The sequence below is a fragment of the Mytilus galloprovincialis genome, chromosome 8 (assembly GCF_965363235.1).
Source record: "Mytilus galloprovincialis chromosome 8, xbMytGall1.hap1.1, whole genome shotgun sequence".
Lineage (NCBI taxonomy): Eukaryota > Metazoa > Mollusca > Bivalvia > Mytilida > Mytilidae > Mytilus > Mytilus galloprovincialis.
The window spans coordinates 33,189,834-33,214,468 of record NC_134845.1 but is presented as its reverse complement, the minus strand read 5'-3'; the positions used below and the strand labels follow the sequence as shown (position 1 = coordinate 33,214,468).

Here is a 24,635-nt window from a genome sequence, read left to right as displayed (position 1 = left end):
TACTGAAGTTTCAATGTCTAAAGATTTTGAATTCATTGAAAAATAAGTATGGATAGGATCACTTCTTAACTTTTCTTGCTGTGTTGAGTGGGGGAGGGGTGTATATTATAAACAGTTTTAAAAGCACCATTTAAATTCTTGTAGTTATTTGCTCTTGTATATTTTGCAACATTTGAAAAAAAGATTTTGCTCACCTGGCCCATTATTTATTTATTGCTATCACAAGTGGCCTCCATTGTCTTTTGTCTGTCATCGTAATTGCCTGTTAACTGTTACAAAAGTCTTCCCTTGAAAAAATCTGGGCCATATGGAACCAAACTTTTGCACAATCATCATTAGAGTATTATGGATGATTCGTACTGTCAACCAACCTAATTACATTATATTCAAGATTGAACATTGGGATTATAACTGCATTTTGCTTTCTTTTAAATATTATGAAAACGACTCTATAATTACCATAATTTTCATTTTTTGTTTGGTTTTTGGTGATGATCATAAAAACTGTATTAATAGGTAGAGAGAAAGTAAAAACTATTGGCCAGAAAAATATTATCAATGAATCAACTTAGCTGAAATTTTCAATTGACCTCTTACTGTTCTTCAAAGTCATACTCATGGTTTTTTATATTCACTGTAATAGAAAACAAGAGCTAAGGAAAAAGGAAGAAAGAAAATGGGGTCTTATACTGTATAGTGTTAATGAATTATCTTTTATAGTACAGAAGCTCTGTTATTATAATTATCCTATTACAAATTACTGTCACTTTGTTAGTGACATTTTACATAGGTAAACTCAGGGACTTATTTTATAACAAGACAGAAAGATAAAATAAGAAAAATGACTAAGCTGTAATTTGTTTAATTATACAACTGATGTAAAGTCATTTGTTCAAGTTTACATCTGAAAGAAAATAAAAACAAGTTGTCTATATAGAGAACAAAAAGTAATAAATTATTGTGGTCAAGGTTAAAAAAAAGTTTCTCAGACACATTACAGCAAAAAAATAATTGAATCAAAGTTGACATTCATTCATCAGTTACTTTAATTAGTCTGTTTGTCACATGATATATTGTGAAACTGATTTGTCAACAACACTATTATAATAATTTACTAATTAATAAATTTCTTAATTACTTAAGATACTGATAGTTAATGACTATCTGTGGTCAAAATATGTCAACAATGTTATAATATAGACACATTGATAGTAAAAAAGTCTATATTTTTGGTTTACTTGAGACCAAATATAACTGACCATTACCTTGACCATTAAATTACCAGCTGGACACTGAAAGGTGAAAAAGACTAGAAGTGGTCATTAATTGGCTTGGCCACTCTACCTGCTAGGTAAATTATAACATGGACAGGCTTGGAATGTGACAGTGATGTTTTGTTGTACAAATTGACATTGTAAGATAAGAAATATTAAGAGGAATGTACTTCTGTCAGAGGTCAAGTAGTAACATTTTTTCTGTTTAAACTGATTTATTGAAATTGTGGATAAAAAGTTTCAGTTAACTTCCAAGAGGTAAAGGGCATAATAACTAACTTTAGTTTGAATGTTTTTTTGGACTAATTATATAAATATGTACATTGTTGCCTGTAATTCAGTGCATGTCATTTGTTTACTGCGCTACATATTTGTTTATTAGTTCATTATTTTGTACATAATTTAAAAGCCTTTAGTTTTTTCGTTTGAATTGATTTTACGTTTGTCATTTTGGGGTCTTTCATAGTTGACTATGTGGTATTGGCTTTGCTCATTGTTGAAGGCTGGAAGTTGATCTGAAGTTGTTAATTTACTTGTCATATTTTGGTCTCTTGTGGAGAGTTGTCTCATTGACAATCATACCACTTATTTCTGTATCTTTATTGTATATCAATCACTGCGGGAACAAAAGCCTTGTATGGGACAAATAGATCTCACTATTGGGACTCTTGTGGAGATTTGTCTCATTTGCAATCATACCACATCTTTGTTTGGTATTGTTATTGTATATCTATTGCTGGGAATAGAAGCTTTGTATGTGACACATAGATCAGAGTTGTCATCAAAAGAGAATTGAAAATTGACTCAATATGCAAAGATTGAACTTGCGGTGGGATAAAAATGTAACGATCAGTGTGATTTATAGTAAAGTGAAAATTATGTAAATAAGCATGCTTTAATAATTAATAATATGCATTCAATATAATACTTAATCAAACGTAAAGTATTTTTACAACAGTTTAATTAAATGACAAAGAATTTCGGCATGCAGATACATGTATTTAACCTTCTGAGGTGATGAAACATTTTGTTCTGATTTCATTGTAAATAAATGATAAAGAATTTTAGCCAGTCATAGTTTATCAATATCCAAATCAGGTTTTCCTGATAGGTCTGAGATAATCATCTAAATTTTCTTAAGATTTTTCTGGTTTATTTGTTTATGTGAGTAAAATTTGAATTGTGGTTAATAATCGTTTGTCTATGTGGTCAGTTGTTACGTAAAGCTGTTATGTTAGTGAGCCACACAGATCACAAGTTTCTGAGGCATGGCTAACCACAGTTGTGTTGTTCAAATAGTAATAATGACACATTAGTAATTAAGTTGACCACAATGTCTCTAATTTGTCTATATGACTCATGAAGGTTTTGTTATTGGAGCACCATGGTCTAGCTACAGGACATAGAATATTGCACTACTGATACATGCATATGTGAAAAAAAAGACAGTCAGTGTGGACAAGTCAAAGTAGAGGCTTGCAGAATGTGTTACAAGAACATTGCATCTTGGTTTCATTTGGAAGACGCATGTTCTGCAAACCTTGACATTTGCATATTTTTGGATGTTTTCATGCCCCACTTAATGGCATTATGTTTTTTGGACTGTGCGTCTTTTTGTTTGTCTGTTTGTTCATTCATTCATTTGTTTGTCTGTCCCATTTCTGGTTACAGTTTTGATTAATGTTTTGGTTAAGGTAGTTTTTGAGGAAGTTGAAGTCAAATCAACTTGAAACTTAAAATTCCCTATGATTTGATTTTCTAATTTTGATGCCAAATTAGAGTTTTGACATAGAAAATGATAGTGCAAGTGGGGCATCCATGGACTATAGACATATATTCTTGTTGATTTATCCTTATTCTGAGTCCTCTAATATTCCTACACTATAACAGTTAGAGTAGTAAACTGATTCCAAAAGGATTATACCCAAAATAACCTCAACAAAATTTAAATGTGTTGCTGCATTTGACTCCAAGTCTCTCCTTAAACATAATGTTTCATTTGTTTATATCTAAAGTTCAAATCAAACTTTTTATAGTCAGTTCTTTGTTATCTGTAGTTTTCTTCCTTGCATAATACATTTTAGTTCATCTGCTACTATCCAAAATCCTGTGTAGATTATCAGTTTAAAATTAAAGAAACTTTAAAAATGTTTAATAATTGCCAGGAATTTTTGGATAAATTCAATTTTCATTGACAAAGTGGACAGCTCATTGTGAAAGAACGATAAAAATGAGAATTTTGTTTTATCTTGCTCATAAAAATGACAGCATATTGAACTGACAATAGGCTTTAAGTATAGGTCTTTGTTCAAGCCTAATCCATGGATTATTTTTGTATTTAATTATTTTTGACCAACAAAAGTCAGTCTAATGCCATTTGTTTGTCAAGAGATGAAAATCCAAAGGATTATCATATTAAGGTCGAAACTTAAAATGAAAGTCACCTGAGTTAAGGTTTTGAAATGTACCGTGTTTTAAATGACTCCGTTAGATAAACGAAACCATTAGTACAAATTCCTATACTACTATGGAGCTGTACAAAGATTTGTTGACATACTAGGTCTTTGGTCAAACAAATGGGAAAACAAATGCTTTCTCCAACTAGACTCAATTTGACCTTTGTTTTGTCATTTCAGAAGTGAACACTCATTGCAGCAAGAAGTTGGACGAAGAAATACTAACGTAAGTGAAATTAGAGTATATATAATCCTTTACATTTTTACCTTACCTTAAAGTTCAAAGATAAAAAAAACCCAAGAGACATGTAAGTACCATCTGGAAAAAAGAACAAACAAAAAAAAAAAAAACAAACCCAGAAGGAATAATCACTTCCTGTTTGAGAAGAACATTTAATATTCCTAAAAATGGACTACATTTAATTTCTCTGCATGCTTAAAATTGAAATTGCATAACAAATTGGGATTAGACAGCTGTTTATTTAAAAAATCACATCGTTAAACATTGATAAAATAAATTTGTTATGTCAGAAGTAATAGAGACTGTTATTAAAGACCCAGTGTTCATATTCATACTCCATGACATATTTATAGCCCTGGTGACTGAAACTTAAACAGGATGGTGAAGCAATTGTTTTGCTCAGAAAATTTATGTAGTCCTTTGGCATAAATTATAGGTCCATGCACAGTTTATTACTAGAAGCTTCTTTTTTTTTTTTTTTATTCATTTGGCATTTTACAATACAGGTTGTAATCTGTAAATGCATGATTTTTTGGTACACAAACTGATGATTTTGTAACACTTTTATTTTGCATTATATAGTTTTAAAAGATTATTGTGAATTAAAAGTGCGAAAACTGTGTAATTTATTAGGTATGATTTTTTTTCGACACAAACAGGATTTCAATTTATTTAGCCATGCATTTATTACATCAAGGATAGCCATGCATTAATTACATAGAAGGATAGCCAATGCACTCTTTGTACTGTTTGTATATTGAATGCACTTTTGTAAAGAGAGATAGCCTATAGGCTGTAGAAAGTTTGTCTCTCCTTAGATTGATGTGATTGTAATATTTGTAGTCGGTCCAAAAAATGCATGTTGCACCAAAGAAATAATAATAAAAACTTGTTGGTCCGCGAGTTATTTAATTTTCAAAGCATTAAGGTAGAATTTTATTTTACATGTTAACTGAAATAGCTGAGAGTTAAAAGACATTTTTCATTTTATTATTTAATACTTAACCTTTTATGCACTTGTAGTAGGAAATTAAGTTAGCTTCAAGGTTGTATTTTCTTTTGTATTATAGAAATGTTAATTTTGACATTATTTGTCCATTAGTCTTCAGGAAGAAGCACATTAACTTCTGAGTAAATTTACTTTCTGTTCATGTTTGTATATAGTCCTAATAATTTCAAGAATATAAAAACTGCAAAATTGCATGTTTATATTAACATTATTATAAGTTTTTACATATATTTACTTATTCATATCTATGGTATCCTTTGAAGAAAACATGTTGTATTATCGGTAGTGTTATGAGTTAGGATAAATATGGGCCACCAAATTTAAGCATTGTAAGTCAAAATTTATTATTTTAGGAACATTTTTATTCTCTTAAATATGCTTTCATCAATGTAAGGTGACGCATGCAGGTACTTAACTTGGGTTCTTTTCAGTAGAATAAAAAGTAACAGTCAAAATTGATAAGTACCGGTAGTTTACTGTTTTGAAAGGATCTTGGGACACTTTTTAATTGCAATATTTCCTGGTTAAAATGTCTTGTTGGCAATCATATCAAAAAAGTTTTATTTAAAAGATTGCATAGTGACTTATAGTTGTTAACTTCTACATCCTTTCTTCTCTTGTGGAAAGTAACATTGGGGGTGTCATTGGCAATCATACTACATCTTTTTTGTGTTGAAGTCCTACATTGGTACATTTTGATAAAAGACACAACATATTATTAGTATTATAAAGCATGTCTCGATTCCATAGAGATCTGTATGACATACGTCTTTGTCAACCTTGAAATAGTGTGTCTTTAAAAAATTGGGAAAAACCAAAAACTTCATATTTATTTGTAATCATTAGGTGTTTATCATAAATTATTCAAAAAAAGTTATATCATAAATCGTTTTAAAGGTTTAATATCTTATGCAAGAAGTTTAGCTGTGCTTGAATGATTTTAAAAGGCTGCAATTTTCACATTCCTTCGTAACAGGGGTACAGTTATTGCTGTCCAATTAAAAGATTTGTGAAATTGAAAATTGGTAGATTTGCTCTGTCAAGCACATAATGAAGAAATTGTGACATGAATTTCAATTAATTTTAAAGGACCATTTAGCAATTGACACCATCAAAACCACAAGAAGTGTCTATTTTATGTATGCAGACAAATATTAGTACTCAAGGTTATAGTTTGAAGATTAGGTACTTGAAAAATGGGGGACAAGTGTTTTATGTAAACTTAAGTTTTAAATCATATACTTTTGTTCCAAAATTTAATTTGTTCTAATATTTGTCTATTTACTTGGGTTCACGTTATCAGTTCATACATATTAGTTGTGTAGAAGACTGTTCATTAATTGTGTTTGAATTTGTACTGTTTTTGCCTTTTATCTCATCAATACATTCATCATAGATATCTTTTTATTATGTGGTTATTAAATGTTACCATGGATAATCTGTTCTTGTCTATCTGGCTTTTTGTCTTTCTGTTTGTCCCATTTTCATTTCTGCCTCAGACAAAAGATACCAGAGGGATATTCAAAAGTTGAAAATAAACTGACAACACCATGGCAGAAAAATTAATTTAAGAATTACAAACAGACAAACAGACAAACAATGGTACTTAAAGACAACATAGAAAATCAAAGACTGAGCAACAGGAACCCATTAAGAACTTATACTATAGGTTAATATCAGCAATATCTCGAACAAGTTCTAAAATGGTGGAGGATCAACTTGTTTTAAAAGAGTTATGCCCCTTGGAAATATTAGATGCAAGGCGGGAGACATGTGAACTGTAGCCATCATTTTAAAGAATTATTTATGTAATCTTGAATTTTGTAAAGGATTTAAGCTCTTTGTTCCAAAAAAACTCACATGTAATTGTAGAATATTCTTGAAACCATCATCTAATCATAACAAAACAAACTTAACTAAGCCAGCATATTTTTTTTAAGAATGGAATTCAAATTTCAGACTGTTACATCAATTTGTGACACGCCTATGATATATTGAATGGGTTAGGTAATTCTTATTTGCAGCTGTTGTTAAAAAAAGTGCACTTGTAACTGTCTTATATGTCAGCATATTTTCTGTCATGTCTGGTTCATTGATTTCGGAATGTGTAAAAGGAAATTGAAATTCAATGTAAATTGATTTCATTAGTTCGCTTGGCTATTTTTACGTTATGTCATTTTACCGAATGTTTATTTCTGTGTGAGATCAGACCATTTTATTTTGTTACAATCCAAACCATACCAGTAGTTGTAAATTCAGTGGTTTGTGTATCGGTGAAATAAACAACTTTTTAAGTATGGTGATTTTTGGGGACATAAAAGGTGTTTCCTTGACATTAAAAGGTAGAGTTGCCATTTTATATAACTGTAAATCTATGTTAAATGTGTGAATTGTTTTGTATCTAGTGATTTTAAAGAAATTTATAACTAATAGGGTTTACATGTATTCTGATTTGTTACTTGAATTTATAAGTGGTATGTTTTTTTCTGGAATAGATATAAATTTATTCAGAAATTGAGATTATGTTCAGGCATGATGATAAAAAAATGAATACAAATATATTTGACAAAATTAAAAACAAGATGCACTCATATAAATGTGATTATGATTTTTAGTAAACAGTTAAACCTTGACCAAAAATCAGTAGACACAGTTTTGCTTAAAAATGATAGAAATTACTGCGTTTCTTAGGTAATTAGTCCTTATTTTCTTAGTTATGTATCCTGCAGACTTCAAATAAAATGTCATTAATGTGACTTAATAATATTGATAGCAAAAAAACAACATCCACAGTACAAACTTGATTAGTTTTACAACAAAAATTGCTTGTTCATTATAGAGAAACAGACATTAAGCCAATTTTTTTTCTATTGAAGCCCTTTTCTTTAGAAAGGTCATGCAGAATGACAAGTTAGGATTTAGCTAAAGACATATACATGGGTAACAATGTAACCAAAATAAGAAATAACTGAAAAGTATGTATTTAACAAATGTTTATTCTGTAGCCGATGGGAAAAAGGCACCATCAAACTTGGTTGTAACAGTGTATTATAGGGTATTAATATCAGTGTAATTGTCAACATTAAACTTTATGAAAACACTATTTTTTCCCCAGAATTATTCATACATGCAACTTCAAAATCATTTAGGACTGTAAAATCCTGTTTCAGCGCGTATCTGACAAGTTTATTATACTGAAAACAAAAACAGAAAACTTTTTCCTAGTTTGTGTACACAGTATTAAAAGTTACATAAATATTTTGGTCATTTTTTTCTAAACAGTTATCATGATTCAGCAGTTTATCAAGGAATTTCGATTGATCAGAAGCTTGCTTTGTAATTCCCACAATGCATTGCTAGGTGTATTATCAGACTGTCATAAGAACATTTGTGTAAATTAAGTTCATAAAAGTTTTAAAATTTGAAGAGGTTAACATAATCTATTGATTTTAATTGGTTTGATAATGGAAAGGTGTTGGATTTATTATGTTAACAAACCGGGGTAAGGTTACAAACTTGGCATAGATCACCCATTATCGATCAGTCATTGCCAAAGAGAGACAAGTTTTTTAATGTTTCATTTATACTAAGTTTATATGACTAATAAGGTGCAATTTAAAATGATATTATAATTTAATTCAGTATTTTCAGTTTGAAAATATAAAAAAAATTATTATTCCACATTATTTTATGTGTTTATCTTTTCCACTTTTGTAAACTTAAGTGTCAACTGTACTGTGTGGTTTCTATATAAAAATGATACTTTGGTTTGACTGCATAAATTTTGCAGTATATGGGGAAATTTGATAATAAAAGTGATTTAAAACTTGATTCACAAGACAATGTTCGGGACCTTTTGTATGTCGAACAACATCAAAAGTAATAATTTTTATCCATGCAGAAATGTTGTATTCAGTAAAATTATAATGCACAATTTTGAACAAGATATTCTAAGATTACACACCCAATAAAAGTAAATAGTATTGTGTTGGGCATTGATGGAAACTTGATAGACTCATTAACCCATGCTATAAATTTACTTAACAACATATAGTGAAAAAATTAATTCACCAGATACAGACATATGAATAATTCACTACAAAACTTTATATTTGTTTGAACTTGATATCAGAAATAAAAGTTCATACTTGGGAGTTCTTTACTTTGAAAAAAAAAAAAATTAAATTTGTGTCTGATATCTGGAATGATACTTCTTACATAGGGGTCTATAACAGTAAAACAAGTTTTAATTTTGATGTATGATAATATCTTGCATTGAAACATTATGACTGAATATCAAATCAGTTTCATCAGAAAAAGCAGCTGGTGATGTGTTTTTGTATTGCCATATATGGTCATGCACATGAGGGTGGTTCCATTTAATGCTACAGCTATGGTCATGCAAGCATGAAATTCATTTGCTGTCAGTTCAAACAAAGGACCATAACGGATCAACTAAAGGTTATCATATAATTAAATCTGTTGGTATTGCTCTTTGCAGCAGCTAGCTATTTGACAGGGAAGGGAAAGAATATTACATACTTTGAACACATTACAATATCGCACATTGTAACTTAATGGCTCACAGTGTATTAATAAAAAAGACACATAAAAAGGCTGTAGACAAGAAGATCTAAAAAAGACATTGTCTATAGAGATAAACATCAAAAGACATGCTAAATTAAGGATATATTAAGAAGTGTTGTACAAAATTTTCTGGACTAATTAATACGGGTGAAAAATATGAGTCAATATTGAATTTTTGATGATTTAATTTAAGAAGTTACTGTTACCATGTACATGATGTAGTCAGGAAAGAAAATTTACTTTTTGATAAGGAAATAATTCTTTCACTGTATTGTATGATAAAATCAAGAAACTGAAGTGTTTCAAGTTGATTTTCTAAGAATTATGATATGAAATATTGTTAATGAAACGAGTTTATATATTTCAGGTTGCTATAACAATCTATTGGCTAGGACGGATAGTTGAGACCACTTGTAGTGGACCACACTTGGATCAGTCAGCATTTTCCGCCCTTGTTCATATTCATAGAAAGGATATTTTATCAGACAAGCCTGCACAACATGATTCTTTGGAATGTAGTGGATATTCTAGTGCATATAGTTCACATGACGGGAAAGATGGACAGGGTGATTCTGTAGATAGAAAACACAATCGTGATAGTTCATATGATTCTTTTGGATCTTACGGTCATTCTCGAGAATCTAGTTTAACAGAAGAACTGAACATGCCTGTGGGATCAGACATGCGCCGCTATGGGAGCACTAATTCCCTAAACAGAAGTGGAGAATTAAGGTTGTCCTCAAATTTAGAAACAAATTCATACGATGGATATCATCAAAGTACCCCTGACTTGTCAAATCCTCACACAAGGACTTCATCAGTGGACAGTTATGACGATTCACATGGGAATCATTCAAGGCAATCGTCTGATAGTGTTGATATCCCTACAAGAACAACTAAAACTCAACGTAGGGTTAGCCAATCAGAGGATCCATTAAAATTTATAAAATTAAAACCGTCGAAAGATTTAGCCAAACAAGCTGTAGAACAGATTTCAATGGTTAAGGAGGAAAAACAAGTGAGGAAGACAATAGAAAGAGATGAGGAGGATTGGCAGTCTGTAAGTGTTTTACCAGGCAGAATTAGTAATCTGTAACTAAAGGGGTTGGTATATGACTAAGCCAATTGGTTAACCTGTAAAGGTACAGTCTACAGAATAATTTGTTTCAACTCTTGACTCCACTATATAGGTGTCCAAGCCATTTACTCACTGTTACTCATTCTGTGTGACTTTACTCAATAGTCAATAAAGGGTGGTTGTCTATCTTTTTTTTTACCCATATGTTTCAGGGGGGAATCCAGACATTTTTAAAAAGAGGGGTTCCCAATTCAGGATAAAGGGGGTTCCAACTGTATGTTCCCATTCAAATAAAATTGAGAAAGGAAATGGGGAATGTGTCAAAGTGACAACAACCCGACCATAGAGCAGACAACAGCCGAAGGCCACCAATGGGTCTTCAATGTAGCGAGAAATTCCCGCTTCGGTAAGCGTCCTTCAGCTGGCCACTTAAAAAATATGTATACTAGTACAGTGATAATGGATGTCACACTAAACTCTGAATTATACACAAGAAACTAAAATTAAAAATCATACAAGACTAACAAAGGCCATGCAGAGGCTCCTGACTTGGGACATGCATTGTTCGTCAAAAAAAGGGGTTCCAACCCCTGTAACCCCCCTCTGGACCTGCCACTGTGTTACTGTATCAATATAAATGACAATTTTCATCACATAATCATCAAACATCAACCTATTAGAATGATTAGTTTGACAAAAAGTCAGTGGCAGATCCAGGGGAATGGTTCCTGGTGTTGGAACCCCCCTTTTTTTGCGACGATCAATGCATGTGAATGGGGACATATAGTTGGAACCTCCTGTTTTTCCTGGGTTGGGAACGGGGTTTCCTTTTAAAAATAACTGGATCCACTCCTGGAAAGGATACAGCTGACAAGCAAAAATAAAATTCAATATATCATTGTAAATGAATTCATAGGAATACCCTTGTACATTGATCATTTAAAGCAAATGTAAGTCATTTTGTAAGTCACTTAGTATTATTTATTAGTTGTACTTTTACAGATAGACATGTATTGTTTTAGTACTGTCATTGGAAACATGCTGTAAGGGGTTGTCTTTTTATTTTAGTTTTATGAGCATACATGCTTATAAACTTTGTAAAGTGTCAGATGGATAGATAACATGCATCAGTCAGGGGACTTACTAAAATAAGTGATTTTTAAATCACTTATTTGAGTAGGAAATTCAAGGTTTTGTCACAAATTGGGATTATGTAGTTTTTTCAAAATTTTAAACACATAGGTTTAAATAATATCTTTTAATTAGTAAAGTAAAAAAAAAAATGAACTTTTTGCTTCTTTTAAGTAGCAAGGTTTATGCCTTTGATGCTATCATTTAGCTGAAAATTCTATTTTAGTTGAAATAAGAGCTGTCAAAATGACAGTAAACCGGATTCTTTAACATTTATTTGTGTTCTGGCATTTATCAATATTACAAGGACCAAAACTCCTAATAGGAAATTTTAAAAGGTTTGGTTGAACGGTTCATCAGTAAATGCACGGACACAACATTTTTTAAACTTTCAAGAACCGTAACTCCTGAACGGTAAAAGTCAAAATCGTCATTATTGAACTTGACCTCCATTTTGTTGTCAGTAACAACATATTAAAATTTTAAAAGGTTTGGTTTACTGGTTCATGAGAAAATGCACGGACACGACATTTTTTAAACTTTCAAGAACCGTAACTCCTGAACAGTAAAAGTAAAAATCGTCATTATTGAACTTGACCTCCGTTATGTTGTCAGTAACAACATATTAAAATTTTAAAAGGTTTGGTTGAACGGTTCATGAGTAAATGCACGGACACAACATTTTTTAAACTTTCAAGAACCGTAACTCCTGAACGGTAAAAGTCAAAATCGTCATTATTGACCTTGACCTCCATTTTGTTGTCAGTAACAACATATTAAAATTTTAAAAGGTTTGGTTGAACGCTTCATGAGTAAATGCACGGACAACATTTGTGGTTGCCGCCCGCCCTACACAAAAATCCGGTTAAAAATGCTATAATAATGGCTTTACATAATGAACTGATACTTTCTTAAAAGATTTTTCCCAGCAGTGGGAGTATTTTTCCTGTGAAGTTCAAGGTTTCATCTTTCAGATTATGTAATAAAATTCTACTGTTCGCGATAAAAATTTCACTGTTTGGGGGTGTTGAAATTAGTGGGGGTTATTAAAAGAATGATACTTAAAGAAGTTATTTTTGGGAAGGAAATTGAGGTCTGATACTTAAACAAGTGATTTTTATGTCATTATCCGAGATTCAGTACAAGGTCATCACCTGCAATGACCTGGTCATCCTAGACAACACAGATGTTGGTTCTGATAAGTTTATAAACATAATTAGTCCCTGGATCATTAGTATTCTATATTTAAAGCTACAATAAAATTAAATCACTTCTTTTAGTGATTAATTTGTACTACTTAAATAGGTGATTATTAAAGAAAGACAACTCTAACTTCCAACCTTTATGGAAATAATGTTACTTGAATCAGTGATTTAGAAAATCACTTATTTAAGTAAGTCCCCTGACTGTGCATAACATTAATCTAGAGCTGAATAAATAAAATGATTCATTGGTCTACTTTCAACCATGTACCAGTAAACCTTGGAATTATACCAAATTCGCTTACAAGTGTAATTAAATAATATGGGATGAGAAATAGATTTTAAGGATTAATCATACTAAAAACATGTGTCAATATGACAGCCACCCAACATTCAAAATGATCATTTCAAGCCAAAACCCTTACGCACATATTTAGGAAAATATATCAGGTGTAATGTATATTGATTATGAGCTATTGTACAAATTATAACATGCACATGCATGGACCCCATATAAGTTTTACAAGGTTGGACTGGTTGGCCTGTTGCTAAGCTGTAAACTGGCCCAATGACATATATAAAAACACATGGTTCATCTTTTGCATAAATTTCCAAACTAGATGAAAAAATAGCGTTTTCTAATGATAAACATAAACTTGGCAATGCATTGAAATAGAACACAAAAGAATCTTTTTAGATAAACTGGTTATGATTGTATTTTCACTTTTTAAATGATTTAAAGTTTTAAAATTTTCAATTTCACTTATAATGTCATGAATGTGTGTTTTCGTGTTGGTTATAAATTTTGACAGAGTATTTAATTTCAAGCTTCTTTTAAGAACACGTTCCTTTAATGTTGTATTATATAATCCATTACATGTCACCATGTATAGTTTGTGTTCGGTAAATAAGTGGTTTTGTCAAGGCAAACAAAAGCCCTAAATAGCTGTAGAAGAAATTTGCATGATTTATTTTGCCATGTTAAGCCGACTTAAATCAGGTTTATTCAGTGCTTCCCATATATATATATATATATATATATATATATATATATATATATATATATATATATATATATATATATATATTAATTTTATTTGAATTTTTATTGCAAAATTTCAGAAATTTTTACTGAAAGTTGTGAGTCCACTCAATCATTGTCAATTGTCTATGAATTTATTTTTTTTTTTAGGTGGGGGGATTCTAACATTTTATATGCATCACTATGTCATTGTCTGTGTAAATAAATAACATTTAAGACATATTTCTGGATGTTTGAAATTAAAAAAAAATTGTTCATTTTTCATGTTTTTGAAATTATAAATGTATAGTACAATTTTTGTGTGTAAATTGTGGAGTCGAATTATGATCAATGTTAACATGGTATACGTTTGACCTTTCTTTGTTTCTCTATGCAAATTGGACAACTGCTGGACCTAGACATCTGGACTTAAAACTTACGGTGTTAAGATGCTGTCTTACTAAAATATGAAGCCTGCCTCAGGCAACAGGGTTTTCTAGCTGTGATGAAGACCCATTTGTGGCCTTTGTCTGCTTTTTGCGCTGGTCGAGTTGTTGTCTCTTTGACATACTCGCCTATTCCATTCTCAATGTTATCATCACCTAATTATTCCCTCTTAAGGCATTTTAAGGCAGATGAGAAGCCGACTAAATCATAAAACATGATAAAAGACAGAATTATTTCATACTTTGCCAAAATATTGTTTACATCATCATAAATATTGTTTACATCATCATAAATATTGTTTACATCATCATAAATAGTGTGCAGTATATTTTTGTATATTTTGTTGTTTGACCCCTATAAATGTCTAAAATCTATTCTGTAGAATTTATCAAGTTGGAAAAACAGACGACGGAGAGTTTCTGCTGCTACCATAGAAAGAGTTGAAGGAGCAGATGATATAAATAAAAGTGAAGAAGAAAAGAAAAAGCCAGCAAAGACATATGATCAAATGAAAAAAGAAAGGTGAGAGAAAGAAAACATTTCTTTAGCTTTAGAGCTTGTGTTAAACCCAATTCCAGAGTTTTTTTTATTGTATTTTGATATAAGCAGCGTCAAAGTATAATCAAAAGAATAGAGTACTGTGTAATTGTTTAATTTATTTTGATGTGCAATTAAAGCAGTTATAATAAGATCAGAGCCAAACTTTGTATATGGGCATGATTGATAAAAATTTCTGCATGTTATATACAAACCAATCAATCTTCAATAGTCATAATAAATCACAAATTACAACTATAAATTATGAATGAATGTCTGAGAATTGTAAGAAATACAAGATTTATAAATATTCATAAACATGTAAGATTTAGCACACAGTGTTCAAAGTTATTGAATATTGTTTTGACATAGTTAATCATGTCTTTCTGTTTCTGCAGTCAGCTCGAGCAAACTGTCACAACCCAAATCTAGGAGCACAATTTCATTTAATGTTTCCTTAACTTGCCTCAATTCCCTTTTCATCAATTTTAATGAAATAACAGGCCTCGCAGTATAAAAAATTGTAACCATGGTAACTTACTATTAACTTACTCAGAATCACAATTCAACCAATCAAAATGCTGTATTTGGTGTTTCTAGTACAAATGTTGTACTCCAAGTACTGAGTAACGGTTTACGACAAAAAGCCCAGAAATTAACAGCTTATAGTTTTTTATTTTCAAAATTAACATGTTATAAAATCTTGTACAGTTCAGTTTACCTTAATATATTGTCACACATTATTGGAGCCTGTTGTCTTCGACTTCTTACTGAGTTTGTCAATGACAACAATATGCATGATATGTGACTAAATTCATGACTTCAATATCAGTCTATCTATAGTCTTTAACCTATGGCCTGGAATGTATGATTGTAATAATACACATGATATATCATGGTACAACATAAATCAATACCTCAAAGAATTTATCGAACTTATTTCAATCAGGACAGATCTAAATTATGTATTTCAAAAGGAACTTAGCATTGACTTTGTTTGGCTTGTATGATATGATTGTTTAATAACATAGACTGTACACATATTGTATTGACCTAAGAATGTTGCATGTGGCACATGTATATGATAATTAAGAAAAAATATTTCCCCTACTTTTAAAGATTATATAGGGAGACCTTGGTGGTCGAGTGGTCCAAGTAGTTATTCTACTCTATCACAGCCTGTCAGCACTTAGATTGTGATTACGGACCCCATACCTGACTTGTATGACTGTGGGGTTGACTTTTATCTTTTTGACTTGTTTAGGATTGTCCGTTTTACAGTTATATATAGTATCTTTTAATTATAAGTCTTTTTATGTATACTTAATAACTCTGATTTAATTAAAAAAAAATCTGCAAACTTAAATCTTGCAAATAATATGAAAAACTGACACAATAACGAAAATCTGGTTTCTGACCAATTCAGCCTTGGTGATTTAAGTATCGGGGGACTAACTAAGAGTAATATTGTACCTATTATTTGGACAAATATTATATGTTGGTTAGCAGTACCATAGGTCCATTGTTATAAAGGTATTACTGTATTTAAACACAGATAATTCAATATTGGATAATTTTTAAACATATTTACCAAGTAATATATTATGTTTTGTGTTCAATAATTATAAATAAACAAAGGGACGACACAGACAGCACAGTAAACTTTTGACATTATTGTGTAAAAGGTTTTTGTTATTTGTCGTCGGGTTGAAGAGCGATATGATAAAAAAATCTGAGGTTTTCAAGGTTTTGATTTAAAATACTGAATAGAACCATTGTAATGATATAGACTGTTTTATTTTCTGGGACAATAACTTTGGATTCATTAATGAACATGGGATTCTAATTTTTGTGGATTTTGCAGTTAGGGAAATTCCACTAATTCAGATACTCTAGGAAATGTAATTTTTTAGTTAAGAAACTTTGGCTTAAAGATGTTTTTTCAAAAATGAACTTTTCAATTCATCAATTCTGATCAACTGTGACAGATTTTGAAACTTTTACATATAGGATGACTGAAATGTGATCATAACAAAAAAAAAAAAGTCATAAACTTGTAAGACTTTCACATTTCAGCAGTTGTTATAACAACAACACTGAAAGTTTATAGTCAATTGTTGCATTGTTTGTCAGATAAACACTGCACTGATTAAATCATATAGACAAGAGGAAGTAAAAAGAAAATTCTTTCCCTTCATTAACAAAGTAACTCAAGGATAAATTCAGACATGAAATTGATTTGTAAGAATTTTGAAATATTTGATAATCGTACCTGAGAATTGTTAAGTAAATAGGTTGTCCCTGTGTCTGATTGGTTTATCATGAAGTATGGTTAGATTGAAGTAGCTATCAGAGATATTTATGGAGGATGATTACTGTGTTGTTGTAAATTGTTTGGTAGTGACAATGATGTCAAAGTGACTCTTGTAAACAATTGAGACAGTCATAAATAGTTTACATTTGTTTTGGGTAGCGTCTCCTGTGTCTTGTATTGATCAGAGAAAAAATAACCAAGCAATGAATCTTTTATTGAATAAGTAGGTCTAAAAAAATATTTTGAAAAGATTCTTACTGAAAAATATAATGAGTGACATCATAGGGAAAATGAAATTCAGAATAAGATTTGTCAATTTGTCTAACACATCTAGGTATGATCTATAATGAAATGCCTGGCTGTAAAAAAGCATAAAATGCCCCTATTGAATTTACAGAAAAGTCTTTGGGACCAACCAAACATACAGCAAAAAAACAAACAAATAGAAATACTTTGACTGTAAATTGCTAACTAGCTGCATTTTCTAAAATTATGCATTCTAATACAGCTGATAAAAATAAGATCTACACTCAAGTATGTAAAATATAGAACAATATTTTGATATTTTTCAGAGAGAAAAGAAAAAGTGTTGGTCAGTTACCAGTACATTTCTATCCTATAGAAGATAATGAAGACTTATTATGGGATGTGAAGACCCCTTCCAAAGCTTCAGGAATTTCAGATGCTATGTCTCGGATAGAAGGAAATCAAACAGAGTCTGAACCTAAAAGAGCTCCAATGTTATCTGCCAAAAGCAGATCAGTAAGTCTATATATAGCTAAAATACAAAAAAAAAGTATTTTCAACATTTGCTTATAAGTTTAACTGCAAAAAATCTGCCAAGGATCAGTTCTCCAATTCCTGTTTAAATTAGATATGCAAAGAGAATTTGCACAGATGTTCATTATGTTGGTATGATATGAAGTAAAATTATATCCTCCATGCATGTACAATGATTTTGTTTGTGTAAATAATTCATTACATATCATTGACATAACTCTTTGGAAGAAACAAATAACATACCATCTTTGTATACAATCTTGGAAACATCAATGTCAGGAAAATTTGTTTGTCCAGGCTGCATTCATGCCATGACAGTGCAAAACGTACAAAAATGCATTGCAATTCTTAACATGAAATTTTTATAGTACATAATAAAATTTGAAGGCGTTGTAATCATATGTAACTATACAACGTCATGCTATTGTTTGCAATAAATTATGCATTAGTGCAGACAAAAATGCACTTAAAAGTTGTCAAACCAAATGCTTGGAATGTATAGCAGTAAATTTTGATTACTCTTCATAAATGTCTGGAATCTCTATATTTGATATAACATGCGATGTTCCATAATATTCTGTTATTCAATCAGTATTTTTCTAAACAGCAGCTGTGCAAATACTGAAAAAACAGAATATGCAGCTATAAGGGAGATTGCAATTTACATTAGAATCAAACAGAATTATCTAAAAATAAATGTATACATATAAATATAGGCCTCCTTTGCTTTACAGCCCCTTTACAAAGGGGGTCAATTTCTTATAATTGATATCTTTAGAATGGTCCTTATTATGACTATTTTTGAAAGTTTTAACCAAAAATCAGTGGTTTTGAAGAATCAAGATAAACAGTTCAGTAGAAATGAAAAGATGGGGAACTATTGGTCACCATCAGCCTTTAACAATGATAAAACCCGTACCACATAGCAAGCTTTAAAAGGCCACATAACTTTTGAAATTCTGCATTATATCTTTAAACTTGGAAAAGTCCTACATACAAGTAGCCTTTTGATCATGATGTCTTTGATAACAAAATTTGACCAAGGGTATAGTTTAATTAAAAATAGTATTTATATTTCATGAATTATCTTGTAGAAATCTATGGGCAATGCATTCACGGGATCAGGAGTGTCTGCATGGGCTGATAGAGACAAAGAACAGAAGGATACATCTTATAAATCAAAAACAGAAAACAGAAGTAGTCGAACATTAGACGAAAATCATAACGCTGAAAAACCACCAAATCAAAGTGCCAGAAGATTGTCCAATAAATTCAGTAGTATGTTGAAAAGTTTTGAGAGTAAGGAAGACAATGAGACATCAAAGGTCTACGAAAAACCACCAAGAAAATCATTTGAATTCAGTAGTGTTGATGCAAAATCAGATAAAGTTAAGGATCCTAAAATTTTAGATACACAAACTGCTAGATCTACGTTATCGCCGAAAAAGATACCTGAGACAACTAGGCCTAAGGTATGATTTCATTTGTCTGTTTTATAATTATTTGGTATTAAATAACTGTAAACACGGTAAATAAATTGACAGAAGTTGACCTATGAGAAATTGAAACGTATATAGTTACATGTATCACCTAATAAATAAATTGTGCTTTATACACTGATAAACACGTAACAAAGGTTGCAGGTCAATTATGTCATCATTGTCTGCTGCCTCATCAGATTTACGAGAGGCGTAGAATTACACATTATGCAATTAATCAAGAGATAAATAGAGCAGTAGCTACACTTATTAAAAACTTTAAAATTTATTCTTTTACAATGATATCTACCAACCAGTACACGATCAGTCACGGAAACTAATGTATTGCATTACCATACATGTAGAATAAAACTTTTAAGGAATTTAATATAGAGAATGTTGATCATTTCAATGAGCAAAAATACAAGATCATTTATTTGGATTTCATCAAATCCTCCATACAATTAATTATGCAAGATTTCATTTGCAAATTTTTAATTTGATGAAACCTATCTAGTTACAATTTTTGCAATAATAAAAAAAATTACTAAAATTTAAAATTACTCTCTAAAGGCTTTCTATACAGCTAGATCATTGCAGGCAGCCACAGGTAGCCACAGACAGCCACCTCAGTGGACTGCTAAGCATACGAAGAACCAGCTATTTACAGGGTTAATCATTATTCAGTGAAACAGTTAATTTAGAAATATCCCCACAAGAGAATACATAATTTTCCCTATAAAGAGTTTGTTAAACTATTGTTGTTGGTTCAGTTGATAACTGTGTTTAGTATATATCGTACAATGGTAACATTGTAATATCACAGTAGTGAAAAATATCCTGTAGAGAGGGGATTAAATTTTAAATCTCGAATCGAAACATTAGTATGTTATATGTATGAAATAGGTTAAACCAAATATATCCACCCATCTTATATTTAAACATTTTTGGATGTTTGTGTTTGTCCAATCTGTTGTTGATTTAATTGAAACAATGCCAAGTAACTCTTTGGAAAATCATGATCCTCATTCCAGATTATTTTGTTACTGACATATTTAATTGAAGCGTGATGTCAAAATAGTGATTTGGATAGAACTGTGTTCTCTGGAATGTTGATCTGATTAAGGAACCAGATAGATCAAGTCTGGATTGTTTTTGTGGTGGTACAAACATTATACACAAGTATGCCAAATATGGAAGTGTTTTTAGTCTCCAAGATGTTTTAATATCATTTATTGTTCACTTTTGGGGTTAATTTGGAAAATGATATCATTTCAAGCTATTGTTTTTCAGAACTATATTGAAAAGGATATAAAAATAAAGCAGAAGTCACACAATCCAAAAGGTTTTGGAATAACTGTTATTGGTGGACAAGACAAGAAGCAGCCAGTGATTATTGATAAAGTTAACTTAGGTAGGTATTGGTAAAGAATACTAACAGAGTATCAGATTTTGAGTTTTGTTTGAAAATTGATGAATCAGCAAATCTTTTTTGTGTCCAAAAAATATTTAGACTCTGGTGTAAGTTTGTTAGAATGTTATGTTAAGGAGATTATTTACATATTTTCATGTAATAAGTACATATTTATTGCCTCATTTTGTTTTATCATGTCCCATCAAGACCAATATGGTTGTATTCACTAGCATCCAAGATCATCCCTTCCTGTTCATTGACATTATATCATATCTTAATTGTCCATCTAAACATTTTCTGTTTCCATGTACGCAATGTAAGATATTTTAGAAGAACAAATTAACTGGAAGTATCGAGATTGCCTTTTTTGACTACATTTTGTCATATCTAAATTGGTAATCTGTTATTTTATAAGCATATTCCTTTTAAGAAATTTACTTGATGCCTTTTAAGCACTGGTCCTATCTCTCTCCTTATTAAAATGTGATGGCTTTATTTAATTATTTTTAATGTAGGTTAAAGATAGTATCATATAGATTTAGTTTTTTCGTATTAAAAAAAATGAATTATGATTTAAAGATCATATATATTTAAACGGATGAGAGAAGTGTAAAAGGGCATCTTTAATGTTAACCCTCTAATATTTTTATCTATCTAAGAATCATAGCTAAGGGGTAAATGAAGATATTTTTATAAGTAAAATTTTGTTTAAAAAAACTTTCCTCATTCAGTTATGCTGCATCATTATATTAATTTTTCGCCAAAGGTGAAGAAACTGAATATCCATTAGAAAAATATTTCATTGGAGCCTTTGTGTCATCTTAACATTTTTAAAAACATATAAAAACTGATTAATTTATTTGATTAAGGTATCTTAAGACAGACAAAAATAAGTGAACATCCTATTTAACCCTATTTTGTATATAGATAGCTATATAACATGTATAAGAGATGTGCCATTTGAAGAAGATTAAAGCTTTGCATAGTTCATGCACCAGTAACATGAGTGAATATTGTTTGAATTTTCTAATTGCTACAAGATGAAAAGTCAAGACTTAACTGAAAAAAGCAAGATAATATTTTTAAGAGAGGAATTCATAAATTTATAAATATTTTTACTAAAAACATATACATGATATATATTTAAAAAGAGACAGAAAAAGTTCAATGGCACTTTAAGTAAGACGGGGTCTGGTAAAGTGTCTGTAGAAAAGATATTAATTTAGATTTAAACTAGAAACTGTGGCATAAGACAAACAGGAAAAAGTATTGCTTTTTAAAAAAAAATGTTATAAAAGGATATTAATTTGTTCTTAGGGGCAATAGGTGACTTTTTTCTACTGGACCGAATATTTGTCTGACATATTTACGAGTAAATTATGACTACCTTATGGCATAAACATTGCGTATGAGTGTTAATAATAGATCATACATAATTAAGTACCAGGTACAAGGACCAAGACATGTCACTTGTCTTCTAAAACAATATCTACAGTATATAACTTATGTACAAGTCAGCCAAAAAGAAAGAATTTCCATGTCTTGTTTTTTTTCAAAAACATTGTCAATATTATTAATAAAGGTCATTTGCAAGGTTAATAATGACTTTTCCTGGTGTGTTTGCACTACCTTTTAAGTCGTGGTATTAACACTGCTTGACAGGGAACGCCTCTTGGGGGGAAAATATAATGTATGTGTTCAATTTTTTTAAAGTAAAAGAAACTTATAATATTAAAAAAATGTAGAATATATCAAAATTGAAAATAGCATCTAGCTTTGAAAATGTTCTTGGCCCATAGAAGCTACACCCAATCCCATTCCAAGTTCATTTCAGACACTTCCATATTCTTTCATCAATCTAGATAAAGCCTTATGGGAGGGTCTGGATTAGGAGGGGTTCTTCATTTCTTCACTGATTTAGGCCCATCCTTCTCTATCCTTATATTTATTCACCTTAATAATCTCTATTTTGTAAACCCCATCTCCACCCTCTCTCTTTGCTCTTGTAAGATGTAGATGAATCATTATGTTACAACCCAGAAATCCTCTATTTACGATATCATACATGTATTTATCATTGTCATTTCATTATTCAAAACAGATTCAGGGGTTTCTATATTTGTAAATGGTGAGTAGACATAGTTACCAACACTGGTAACTAAGGTGAAGGGTCAAAGGGCACGACCTCACTTATTTCAGGTCACTTAACACTTGACGATACTCAACTAACAATTTTTATTTTATAATCTTTTTAAAGCCAGTTTGAAAAGGGGAATAAATTTCAATCTTTTTGTAACGCGGAATGAATCTGTATCTATAAGAAACTCATTTGTCTTTATGTTTCATTAAGGTTCATAATTATTCTCTTCAATTATTAATTTAAATTCTACTTTTTCTCCTATGACTGTTATCTCTCAAGGTCAAACTTGTTTACACGTAGACCTGAAACATACATTACAATAAATAATGGCATAGTTTATTATTTGTCACATAACTTCTGGCTAAAACACATTGTAACATTACACCATTTATAATAATACTTGTTAAGCTAATTTGTATTAATCTTAGGAAATATTTATACACATTATATTTTCTGTTTCATATTTTGTCCTATTTATTAACTGTGTACCACCCCATAACACATGTCATATTTATAACATTTATCTGTCTGTTTAATATTTTTTCCGGTCATATTACATTTTTCATGCATATTTGTTCATAAACCATAACAAACAAATGTAAAACCGGTTTGTATAGGGATAAAAGGAGAAGCTAAAGTTATAGATATCAATCATTGTCAATAAAACAGCAAAACACTCTAATCAAAAGAAATCCAGGATTCAACATTCATCTTTCTGTATACTATATAAATGAAAAATGCATATCTGGAACATACAAAAATTTCCTGACATAATGTAATTTATGAACTAAATATGTTAATGCTAGCCTTGCATATAAAAACAACTTTCAATCTATCCATTTTAGAAATAGTGCTATATCCTGTGGAAATTGAGGACCTGTCTGATCCACACATTTGTAAAAAAAAACATGAATGATACTTTCTATTCTAACATCTGTTGAAATGTATGGAATTAATCTAGGAATTGAGATTTTTATCTAGTATGAAAATCTGAAAACAGTTTTTGGGACTATCAAGCTTAACCAACAATCCCTTTTTCGTTTATTTCCTTTTCAATCACTTTGTATCTCTATAATAGAATTACATTCTGGTTGAAAATTCAGAAAGTTTATAGTACTGATTCTTGAAAGATATATTTCATAATAAACATTCCTTAAAGTGAAATATCTATGAGCTGTAACCTTATCTATATGATATACATGCAAACCATGAGTATTCTTCATGTAACCTTAACTTTGGTTGGCAAGCATTTTGGTACTGAGCATAGTAAAAGTTAAAACGGCATATAAAGGGGATTATATCCTAGGCTGTACATTGATTTATGTTGCCTTTGACATTCAATATACATGTATTAATAACCACCATCATCTTGATAATGAAAAAAATATTTTTCATGTTTGTATGAATACATTATTCCCGTCTGCTTGAAGGGAAAGATTTTTAATTAAAAAAATAAAGGTACCATTTTAACTATTAAATGCAAGTGACAACAAATATCTAAATCATATAGTACATGTACAAAAATT

At 30.4% G+C, this 24,635-nt stretch overlaps 1 protein-coding gene across 6 annotated transcripts in view; it reads left to right on the top strand.

The window, feature by feature from the left end:
* The window catches only part of LOC143085595 (uncharacterized), a 76,017-nt gene that overhangs the window by 36,488 nt on the left and 14,894 nt on the right, over nt 1–24,635 (top strand). For 5 of the 6 annotated variants that reach the window (XM_076262052.1, XM_076262057.1, XM_076262053.1 and 2 more), the window contains 6 exons: nt 3,911–3,956; nt 9,935–10,627; nt 14,829–14,968; nt 17,870–18,059; nt 19,172–19,549; nt 20,849–20,973. In XM_076262052.1, the coding sequence (XP_076118167.1) occupies nt 3,911–3,956; nt 9,935–10,627; nt 14,829–14,968; nt 17,870–18,059; nt 19,172–19,549; nt 20,849–20,973 (1,572 nt within the window). Of the gene's footprint in view, nt 1–1,435; nt 1,533–3,910; nt 3,957–9,934; nt 10,628–14,828; nt 14,969–17,869; nt 18,060–19,171; nt 19,550–20,848; nt 20,974–24,635 lie in introns of those variants that run through there. The other variant, XM_076262056.1, reaches the window with a different exon arrangement.